General features: G+C 37.8%; 1 protein-coding gene and 2 long non-coding RNA genes across 3 annotated transcripts; 2 read left to right on the forward strand and 1 right to left on the reverse strand.

The window, feature by feature from the left end:
- The first annotated feature begins 5,725 nt into the window (after positions 1–5,725).
- On the forward strand, positions 5,726–6,487 carry LOC111325335 (collagen triple helix repeat-containing protein 1). The gene is given in 3 exon segments (XM_088758012.1): positions 5,726–5,975; positions 6,142–6,278; positions 6,280–6,487. Coding segments are annotated over 3 exon segments (570 nt in total). The 5' UTR covers positions 5,726–5,750.
- Positions 6,488–7,173: 686 nt separating this feature from the next.
- On the reverse strand, positions 7,174–9,037 carry LOC148733616 (uncharacterized). Its single transcript, XR_016000562.1, has 2 exons — positions 8,340–9,037; positions 7,174–7,424 (listed from the first exon to the last, which is right to left on the reverse strand). It is a non-coding gene; the product is annotated as an uncharacterized LOC148733616 (long non-coding RNA).
- Positions 9,038–9,420: 383 nt separating this feature from the next.
- On the forward strand, positions 9,421–10,662 carry LOC148733617 (uncharacterized). Its single transcript, XR_016000564.1, has 2 exons — positions 9,421–9,580; positions 9,940–10,662. It is a non-coding gene; the product is annotated as an uncharacterized LOC148733617 (long non-coding RNA).
- Positions 10,663–12,043: the final 1,381 nt, after the last annotated feature.

Below are 12,043 nucleotides of genomic sequence, written 5' to 3' on the forward strand. Positions count from 1 at the left end.
AAGAAAAACTTAGTAATCCGAAGACGCTAAAACGAACTTTGACGGCTTATGTATCGTGCGTAGCTGTAACGAATGAATTGGCAGTTCAGTAAATCTCCGGCTTATCTACGTGGCAATTTGATTCTTCGAGTTCCTTATTTTCACTTGTTACCGTACTTCCTAGTTATCAACTTTCTAGAGTATGTTTTTTGACCTCGCCTTGTGATATTTCCAAATCCCGAGTCCCGTATAAAATTCTGCATATCGAGTCCATTTAGAATCACAACTCGTACTTTAAACAATCGCAAATCACAGATAACGGATCTCGAAAAATCTCATTGGAGACCTCTCCCTCCACTTTCTCAAACTGAGGGCAAGAATTGCAATGAATTAGCTCACGAATATTTTTCATTCCTGTTGCCAGCGAACAGTAGAACGAACCAATGTACGCATATCGTTATCAAACTTTTATACAGAGAAAACTGTCGAAAGTTATCGCCGAGGCAGAATTTTTTTTCCTTCTGTTATTTTCAACGTCAAGTTTTAGAAGTGTCTACCTGTTCCTTCCTGTTAGATAAGCATGCTGACACCCCTTTGGTGAACAAATTAAAGGAAGTGTTGTGGGGGGGTTTTTTACCACTCGCTTGGCGAATTAACAAGAGGTACTGAGACTGTAATTTTCTTCTTTATTCTCCTATACTGCTGCTTCTACTACAGCTAATTTTGTCTCTCTTTCTCCACTGCTTATTTCTACTGATTTTAGCAAGGAGTGCCCCAGTATTAAATACAAAAATCATAGACATGTTTGGGTTAGCTAACCGTGGGAATTTCCAAAACAGGATATTCAGTGTGGGTAAAACTCAAGGTCAGTTTCACCAACCCAAACCTGACCACCCAGCAAACTAGTTATCCTCAACCATAACAAGCGACCAAAATGTCTAGCACGGTAAAAACTGAGCCAAGTTCAAGCACACATTAAGAATAAATGATCAAAACTATAGATCTACCAAAATGACAACGTAGACGCAAAAAGGCGAGACTTAATAAAACAAAAGGTAAACCTAAAAATACTCAAAATATCAATCTTTGAAAATGCTTTACAACATGAGCAGTATGTTATTAAATTGAACTCCTCAACGATTGTTGATGATTTTCATTATTCAGTGTTAATAGACTGTTAGGTAATCTACAAATGGAGATAAAAGTCATGGGTGACACACACGAAAAACCCTGTCAGAGTCTGACGTTATCCGGAATGGTTCATTTTTACTTAAATGAAATCTCATGTTCTGCAAACCCCATTTTCTGCTCAACCTTTCCTTTGGCAGCTTTGAATGTGATGTGCAACTTCATAAAACTATTTTGCCAAAAGATTTATGTCGTCGCTTATTTTCAAGGCATAGTCTTCCTATAATTCTGTTCCGGCAAAGCTAGGTCACATTACCAGGGAGATTACTCTTATCTTTAAGAAACTCCGGGCTCTGTTGAAAACTTATTTCCAACAAATTTTCAGCTGACTCTGTGAACTTATTTTCTATATTCAGCCAAAATCTACTTGACGAAACATTGATTTGGACTCGCTCTAACTCACAAACTACTTCGTACGTGGATTCAAGCGTTAATTTTGCTGACTGCGTAGTATTGCCTCCTTGTCACTCATAACGTAGGTTTGACTTTTTCTTTTCGAGTTTGGAAAGCAAAGTGTTAAAGGATCTTTCTAATGTATTTGTTGTTGGTAAATCTATGCGAAAAGCTACTGTTGTAATGATGAAGATGCTATTTAGGCAAGTTCTATTTTTTTCCGTCAACATGCCGCTGATCTTCTTAGCTTTTATACCAGCTGTTTTCTACCAGCTGTTTTCTTAGCTGTTTTGTGACATAAAAAGACACGTGATTAGAGAGGGTACATTTGTACCACGTGACAGCTGCAAGCACTTCTCTTTTAATTTTCTTCACACCATAAAAGGGCTAAGGGTGAAATTCAATAATTTCAATTTCACACTTTCAGTAATACTTCGACGATATCTTGGCATTGTTCACAAACATCGTAAGCAAAGTACACAAATCTTGAAAAGTTAACAAACTGTTTTCCGTGCCGGGAACGACTATAACTGGCTTCTCTAATTCATTTCGAGCAACACACAGGGCCAGTATGTGTCTTCAAGGATCACCCGGTCTCCCTGGTCGCAATGGATATATATATAACGGGTCACTAGGCCGTGACGGTCGTGATGGCGCTAAAGGAGAGAAAGGCGTGGCAGGAATGCCCGGGTCACGTGGAGACGTTGGACCAAAAGGTTCTGATACCGACCACAGAAATTGAAAACTTCGTATGGAGGAGTGAAGATGGTCGGGACGTGGGACTCTAAAGGTATGCGATGGTGATGGAAAGTGATGGATAGTTCAAAGGAAACAGTTTTTAGATCAAACACTTATACCTATGGAAGCTTGCTCCTTAAAAAACAAACATAAAAATGCTAAAATGTAAGGCTCAAATCGAAATTACTTTACACATTTTATATCTAAATAAGTCTCACTATCATTCACTCCCGATTTAAATTTACGGGAGATATTTACTTTCCACGAAAATGAAATATTTCCTTTGATTATCCAACTGCGCTTCGCGGAGTACAAATGACGCCCAAAACGAGCCTCGGTACAAATAATTCGCGTTATATTTTACACTCAGAGAACCGGAAATGAATACCCGCGTAATTCGCTCGCACTGAAATAACAATTTGGCGTGTTAGATAATAATCTCTTAACTATCCGTAACTTTGGGCGACTTTAGGCGATTTAAGGCGACTTAAGGCGACTTAAGGCATCTTACAGCGATTTTATTTGACTGAAGTGATAAAATAAAAGTAAGCGCCAGTCTCTCCATTAACTTTAAAAATAGTTCCAGAATCCCTTACAATAAACGCAATAGTCACTTTGGTTACTTTTGTATGTTCATACTCACAATAGCGACTTCTGAGTCGCTAAGTTGCCTTGAAAGGCAACTTAAGGCGACGTAAGGCGACTTTAGGCGCGTTAAGGCAACTTGAGGTCCCAGAGCAGGCCTTTGTTGTGTAGTGTCACTAGATCACTGAGTATTTTTACTCGTTTTTTGTATTTTGAATCGCCCTACGGGATTGTGAAAAACGGCACAATTCGTAAAAAAATATTAAGCGATATCACGTAAGAGAGCGTTTAATAAGATATGATATTTATACATATTACAATACCTTGTCGTTTTTTATTTCTCGGCGTTTTGGCGTGAAATATCAAGAAACTTTTTCTTTTATTTATTAGATTTGCACCTAGTCACTTTAATTTAGCTTTTTATTCATTTCTTTATTAATGGAGGACTGCACCTTGTATCTTTAACAAGACCAGGGATGATACAGCCCTTCGAGGTGTTTACCAAGGTAACATTTATTTGGGTGGATGTAGTACTTGTTGTAAGCGCTGGTTCGTCACCATTTTAACGGTGCAGAATGCAAAGGTCCACTGCCAATTGATGCAGTAGTGTGGATAAGTAACAACAATAGCAATGATCACAGACTCGGAGCAATAGAAGGCTATTGTGTAAACATCCACAAGGGGAAAGTCCGTGTTGGTATTAACATTGGAAACTGTCCTGGATATGGCAATTCGAACCGACTTACAGGTTGGAACTCTGCAGTGTCACGCTTGATTATCGAAGAAGTACCGCGCTCACAATGATGTTTTTTCCTTTTGCTTTTGTCGGTTTGCCTCCGAGATTGAACATAGCTAAATGACACATGGCAGTTACATGGCAAGCGGTACTAGATTAATGTTTTTAAGTATATAATGTATTTTTACTAAGGGTTTTTTTGTAGTAAAGAGGATCCAAAAATTACATGTTTTGAATTTGTTTTTGTTTCCTTTTTTTGTTTTTAGTGTGAAAAGAATCGTAATCATGCCGCGTTTTATTTGTTACTTCATCTTCGATTAACCTTGTACCTAAAAAGCACTTTATTTTTAATATTTACATCACAAAAGGTGTGAATTATTACTTTGTCAAACCATAGGAGGGGGATCGAATGGATCCAGTGATCTTCTTTCTTTTCACCAAGTTCTTACAATCATCAATTAGCAAAAATGAATTAAGGACCTCGCTTAGAGGTCTTCTGTGAAACTTGTACCAATCAATATGTTTGCTGGTGAGGGAACTTTACCGTTATCACTGATCGATCCACTCCTTCCTTGTTAGGAACCTTTTTCAATCTTCTTATCTTCTGACCAACCATCAACTCTTCTTCAGCAGCCTGTGATGCAGATCAGTTTGGCTTTTTTCTCTGTGTTTTTCCTTTGTTTGTTTGTTTGTTTCTAAGCGGGAGAAAAATTTATAGGAATAAAGCAGCAAGAGAGGAGTGTGAGGAAAAGACACTTGCAAATATGTTAGAGAGCTACACTGTTGTGGCATGTGGAGAACGGCAGCCAGATTTATATTCTTCGAAGTGACATGACAAAAGTTCTTTGCATTTGAGTTTGACTCTCCTATCAGAGAACCCTCAAAATAAGATTCCTTGAAGAAACAAAAATCGGCGAAGCGCTGAGCGCTGAACGTTTAATTAATAAAAAGGCTAAGGCGAAGTAGCCACAAGTTAATCCGTTTCTTTTTGGCCAACAGAAAGGGTCAAGCGAGATCATGGAGTGAAAAAGTCTGATAACTGCAGAGAAAGGAGGGTATGCGGGGGGGGGGGGGGAGGGGTTGGGGATGAAAATGATATTGTGCCAATGTGAAAGGAACATGAAACGATCGCTGCATTAAGCCAAGGTCCTTAGTTGCTTCATTCTATAGTTATCCTGTTTCTCTGTAGTGAGACCTTACTTAGTTTACTCGAAGATTCTACTGCTTGGCAAAGCAAATTGATCACAAAACTAAACACGGCCTAGCCTGAGCTGAGCTTGAGCCTTTGCTAATTTACTCATCCATCGCTTTTACGAAATGAATGATTCTTTTATATTGTTAACGATAGAGCCAAAGTGATACGAAATAAAATAATTTCCTCTCATCTTCTCGATCAATTATCTTATAGTATGCCTTGTGATCTTTTGAGTTACATGAATTGGCACTTCTTGCATGCATTCCACAGAGACGTGAGAAAATTTGCCGTGATGAAAATCGACCTGTTTGACTGTAATGGTCCAAAGGGCAAGTTACTCGAATGCTCCTTCCTGATTGGTCGGAGGTCCTTACTGAAACTACCATCGCTATTTTTAAATCTTCTCTAGTCTCAGAGAAATCATCCCGTCGAAATAAAGTAGTTGTGGTGGTGGGGCAAAAAAAATCATGTTCCCCTATAATAACGTTTTGAACAGCAAAATCAAGGGAAGCAGATATGATTAACACAGTGATTCAGTTCCTGTTGGTGACGACAGCTTTTATTTTCAATACATTTGAAGCAAATACTACCCTCAAGGTTTTCCAAAATTCAATTGTCCTGTTAGCATGTTACTGGTCTCCTTTATAACCAGCTTACGTCGTAAACTGGCAGTAAAAAGAAAGAAAATGATGCAAGGAGAGACTAAAATTCTAACACGTGACAGCTGCTAGTTTTCGTCACGCCAGAAAATTATTAGAATTGAAATACACCAACGTTTGCTTGTCTCACTTTCAGCAACAATTTATTTCACTTTATCTTTGAGCCTAACAAACATCTAATTCAACACAAATACTAAAGAGGTAACAAATTGTTAGCTTTACTCGGATACAACTAAGTGGCCTCTAATTTACTTTAAAAATCTCAAAGAATCCCAGCATGTGTCTTCAAGGATCACCTGGTCTCCCTGGTCGCAATGGATATAACGGGTCACCAGGTCGTGACGGTCGAGATGGCGCCAAAAGAGAGAAGGGTGCGGCGGGAAAGCCAGGGTTACGTGGTGCTAAAGGAGATGTTGGACCAAAAGGATCTCATACCAACCACAGAAATTGGAAACAGTGCGTATGGAGGGGTGACGACAATCGGGACTTGGGACTCATAAAGGTATGTGATTGGTTGACTTGAAAATTAAGTAAAACAGGACAGTTGACAATGTATAAGAGTCTCGCCTCTTGCTTTCTTTTTGTAATTTTTGGAATGAACATTCGTGAATCGTTTCCATTATTTGTTCCATTGGACTCACTGTTGGCCCCTATTTTCTAATTTATAGGAATGAGTCTTTAACAAGCCAAGAGATGATACAGCTGTTCGTGTTGTTTACCAGGGAACCTTTTACTTGGGTGGATGCAGCGACTGCTGTAACCGCTGGTTTATCCCCTTCAACGGTGCAGAATGCAATGGTCCAATTTGATACAACCTTGTGGATAAGAAATGAAGTTGAAGATAACCACAGACCCGGGGCAATAGAAGGCTACTGTGAAAACATCCACAAGGGGAGAATCCGTGTTAGAATCAACATTGGAAACTGTGTCGGATTCGGAGACGCAAACGGACATATGCATACAGGCTGGAAATCAGTGTCACGTTTGATTATCGAAGAAGTCCCCATCCCTTAGTGACCTGTTGCGTTTAGTTTGTTTGCTTGAATGCGTATCTTTTTGTGGGAATGGCTGTATCATTTAGAACAAGTGAGCGAAACCAATAATACGTAAGGGATTCCTGTTTTCTTTACACAATTTTTCAACCTGATCAGTGTAGGGTTTTAAATAATAAACTCAAAAATCCTTTCTAGATTTTATGTTGACCTGGTTCGTTGCCTTATAAAAAAATTATTTAACGGTAGAAAAACATTACTCGCCCTTCTGGAAATCCTATAGAGATAATATGTCAGGTACTCGACGAAAGTTTTATAAAATACTTGAACCAGGTGCATCTACTTAAGAACTTTTTCAAAATATCTCCCATTTGATTCGAAGTCATCTACTTGAAACTATAAAACCGTCCAATGAGTCCGTAATCAAGTTGCGACGATGCAAAAGAAGGGTAGCCTTAAACGTTATTTTTCGCTTAGCGTGATCTCAGAGAAACGCCTGGTTAGTCAAAATGAAATAAAGAGACTGAGTTGATTGAGTACCTTCTGAAAAAAAAAAATTACGCCATTGCATAAGCTCATTGCCAATCCAGATTATCTTTGTTATTTCTGTTACGGCTGGGTATTTGAATCCACGAAGTTACCACAAAAGATTATGTAATCTATTGGTTACCAATATACAGTATGTCAATTAAAAGAAAATGCACTTCATAAAATAGCGTCTTCCTTTATTGTCTTACCACTCTCCTATAAGGTGGAGGCTTCAGACGTGGAAAAGTTCCATCAGTGATGTTAACGCAAGGATTGTGGCGGTAAACAGGACTTCTGCGTTACGGAACTGAGTTGCATCTCGACACAATCAGTATTCAATCCTGTTGTGACTCTGTGAAGAGTGTACGGTACTTGTGCGACATACTTGTGCAACATACTTCACAAGGATTGTGCCCTTCGACATAACGATGCTATGAAATCAAAGTTGATACGTTCGTTGGAACGCTTTAGCCTTTTCCCGGCAATCATTTAATAATACGTTTAATAACGATGTTTGAAATTCGAAATGAGCAAAAGTGGAATTTCCAAATTAACAGTCAAGGAACATCTCTTGCAAGTGTCATTAACCAGCAGCACGATGGCTGGGTATGAATTACAGATGATTGCGTAACCTTTTACGTCAGTTATTCGTCATACCATAATTACTCTCGGCAGTGCGTCCATTTACCTGAGAGATTATTTTGTTTTAAACTGTTTTGCCTTCAGCCTGCCTCATATGAGTTAGTTTTAACATTGTACTGATTCGGGGGTCAGCATCTAGGATAATTTCTGCCTGAAATACACTGAGAAAAACGAAAAAAAATTCCAAGTCAATGGACTTGAAAGCATTTAGTGGTTGAACAATTCCACATTGACCTTCGCAACAATCGTTCTCTTTGTAGTCTGCCAAGACAAATAACCCCTGAACTACAGCCAAAGATTCTATGAATCAGCGTAAAGATAGAATTGCTGACATTTTCTGATAGTTGTGTCGATCCATCATGATAACCTTTGATTGATAACACGCCTCCTTGACAAAAGAAAAAGTCGAACGCTGCATATTTTTCCCCTCTGGCGTATATTCTTTCAAGTCTATATTAGATTTAACGAATCACTAAAACATTTGAAAAATCCAACATATTTGTTCAACAATCTGCTCAGAACGCCTTCTAACCCATGATTTTCATCGTTTTGCTTGTCTACGACTAGCGAATAACACTGTTCAACGAAACATGAAGTCTATATAAGTGGACTTAACTTCTTTGGGAATCAAGACTAACGCATGCAAATTGATTGACATTCTGTCGATCAGCTATAGGCTGTAAAAACGTCTTTTTAAAAATTACCTCATCTCGGACAACTTTCACTTGACCAATGCCCTTTTCTGACGTACCCGGATATACCAAAGATTTCGTTTAAAAAAAGCTACTGGCCTTATTCCAGAGAGCTGACGCTTAAACCCACAAATTTCTGACTTCAATTTATTTACAAATCAATTCATAAAGAACTGAACCATGAACATATTACAGATATTTCAAATAAATGTGTCTTATGATGATATTGTGTTTCGTTGCGTGTTTATGAAAACTGATGCATTGTTTAGCCCAGTCTGTTGTGAAATAGTCTAACCCAATTTCGTTGTAGTTGACATAAAACAACCTTATGTTTAATATTTCGATCGCATTCCGCTCATGTAATATACACACTATTGTTTTCTCGTATAAACACTAAATACCTACATTTGACATCACGTTTGGGCGGTCAAGGGTGATAACTTCAATATCGACCCGCCCGTATGCATGTGAGGTACTTGTCTTGCACGCGACTTAACTCGTGACTCCAAACGTGCATTGTTTACAAAGCCTTCTTTGTCCTCTTTACCACTTGATATTAATTGGATATATATCATTTCTGAATATAATCTCTGGAAAGGTTTTTCATTATCTCAAAATAAATCCTTGCGCTTATTTAACATTCTTTCATCCGAGGGAAGACCGTAATTTTACTTCATTTGTTTTTCCGCTCAATGCCCATTTCCGCTGAACCAAAGCACGTACGCGTAAAATTTCCGCAGAATCCAAACTTCGTAGGAGGAAAATTGTGATGTTACGTAAACTCTGGAGGCTGAAAAACTCAAAGTTAGCGTAAATATAATCTTCACCGCCAAATGAAAATGAAAATAATGAGGGCTGTCTTTCGCACTTTGTGATTCATGCAAGTATCCCAACTGTAACTTATTTGCTACGATATTGATTTCAGTGTCTAACCTTCTCGATGTCAATTACTGGCCTCGTTTGAGTTAGATATTGGGACGCAAACCTCTGCTATTGTGAGCTATGACACAAATATAAATCAAAATTGAACAGTGAGCTCTGTCATTTTCAAAACTTTTGATTTTGACCGCAGTATATTAACGACGTTATTTCTGTCTCTTAATTTACCGAAAGCCGCCAAAACAGGAAGGGATGTCTTCCAGGAGGTCTTTTAAATCAACAGCGACAAGGATACTTCGGTGTTGGAGGCTCGTGAATGAAATGTTAGATTGAAAAAATATGGATAAAGGTTTGCCAATTGTTCTCAATATGAGGTAAATACGGCAAAATCTACGAGCTGATCCATACCCCATAGTCCGAGCTGGCAAATAACATGATTTCAAATTTGCTATTCATGGACGAAGTAGCTAATATTTTCATTTAGCCAAATAGCATTGTTTATTCTCAAATTGTATCATTTATTTAATGAAAGTCATGAATTTAAATGGAGGGCTCCAAAAATGGCCCAGAAACACTCGTAGTGCATGATTTTCGTCGAGGCGGTTTACTCTGTGTCTATCCCTTCCTCTATTTAATTATCTTTCGATTCGTTAATTCATTTACTTACGTAAAATGTATTTATACATCCATTCATTTATCTGTTTGTTTGTTTCTTTTTTTGTTAATCTTTCAGTGCCGAGGAAAAATATTATCGAGAAACAATATTTATTTATCTTCAACCTGAAATGTCTACCGTGACCGAAAATCTCCATATCTTTCCCGGTCAGATTATACCACCTTCCTATATCTCCATATCTTTCCCGGTCAGATTATACCACCTTCCTATATCTCTTTAAAGGAGAATTAACTACTATGACTTTCATTCCATGGAAGGGATGAGCACTTTATCAGCGGAAATGCATTAAATTTACTTTTCAGTGGGACTTGGAAGCGTGGGATGAGAAAGTGTCAGCATTGTCAATTAATTTTCTAACAAAAGTTACTGCATAAAAAAAACCGCGCTAAAGCCTCTCTCAATTTTTGCTTGAATAGACTAAGAGATAAACAGACAAATCCTCTAATTGGATTTGATAGAAGTAAAGAAGTAGAAATAACAAGAAGTGGAAATAAAGAATTCTGTTTCTAAGGATCTGATCTAAGTTCTCAGCTCTCTCTTATGGCATGATCGTAGGTCGACATCGAACATCGTCTCCAGCAGAGTTGGAAGACAAGTATTTATTTCCCATAGAATAATTAAGGTAAATCATTGTCTGCTTATTTAACAAACGGCACTAATATAACTAGAAGATCTGTATAGGATGAAAGTTTCAGTGTTGTCATCAGACGATATTCTTTTTCAACACGTCAATTTGCCGTGATAACTTACTTGAAAAGTAATAAAACGCCTCTAAATGTCTAGTTTGATTTCTATTTCTCTCTACATTACGGAGTGTCCTAGAATCCATGCAGTCTTTTAGCCGTTTCATTGACAAAGAAAATCGCAAATTAAACACTGCCTCATCTGGGCTTTGTTGAAATTCCAAATCCGTGAATTTTGAACAATATGAATAATACAAACGTTATGTATTTGTTTTGGTTTGTTTTGTTTTTTTTTTTAGCGAAGTCCTAACTATTTTCAAGGCCGTCGCGTTTATTCAGATTCACACAGAATAAAAGATTTCCCAAGGTAGTATTTAAGGATAAATTATTAGATCATATTACGACGGACTCCCAGTGTTTAAATGGGAAATTGCCTTGTAATTGTATAGAGTTGTAAATGGGGAGACATTTTCGCTGTCCCAGTGTCGCATTTGCAACATTGAGTGAATTTTTGTCCTCGGAATTTGGACAAGTCACAAAACTTTGAACTGACAGGTGATAAAAGATTGAAACAAAACAAAACAAACAAAGATTACAAACAGAACGGTGATTAACTGTTGTGTGAACACGTGTTGTAAAAGATAAATTGCAATGACTTTATAAACAGACGTGAGTGATTGTGGGTGTTATGACAAGATTCTCCGAATAATATTTCAAAGACCTTATCACCATGTGATGGCGCCTCGATCTCTGATTTCACGCTGACAAATTACTGTGATGTTGACAGGTTAAAAACAAAGAGAGGTCTTAAAAGAGTAAAATTTCCCGCATAATGGCTCTCTTAGAGGTAATAATTATTGATGCGTGGTTGAAACAAAGTTTCGGTTAAGGAAAAGATGATCCACCGTTTCAAATGAAAAACAAACAAACAGACAAACAAACAAACAAAACAAAACAGGTTACAGTGTTCAAAGGAACAAAACCGTCAATAATAACAATGTTTCTCGAACATAAAAATAATTCTCGAATTACAGAAAATGGGTACTGAATCGGTCCAAATTATCTGATTATTCTTGATGTTCATTTGTTTGACTGAGCCGGAAAAATATTGACAAAAAAATAAAGGACCATAGAAAATTTCGTAACTCTCGAAATCTTTCACAGTCCGGCTAATCATGCTTTAACCGAAGAGAGTCGGAAGAGAGATAAACAACCATGTTTTTCTGCCGAGGTAGAGTCCGGACAATCGTTATCCACCGCAGTTTTGCCAACTTTCTTCCAGTCCTTAGAATTCGTTCAACAGAAAGATAAAACTAAAATGGGCATCTTCTGTTCCCAACCGGAGGTGTACAAGCGACTGAAAAATAAATCGGCAGAAATTGAACTAGTTGCTCATATTTTTCTGGTTACAGAAGCTCTAAATGTCTCTAATTTTCTTCAGGATAGGGCAACTGATGTAGCCCTTCAAAACGTCATTT

The sequence above is a fragment of the Stylophora pistillata genome, chromosome 4 (assembly GCF_964205215.1).
Source record: "Stylophora pistillata chromosome 4, jaStyPist1.2, whole genome shotgun sequence".
In the NCBI taxonomy this organism is placed as follows: Eukaryota; Metazoa; Cnidaria; class Anthozoa; order Scleractinia; family Pocilloporidae; genus Stylophora; species Stylophora pistillata.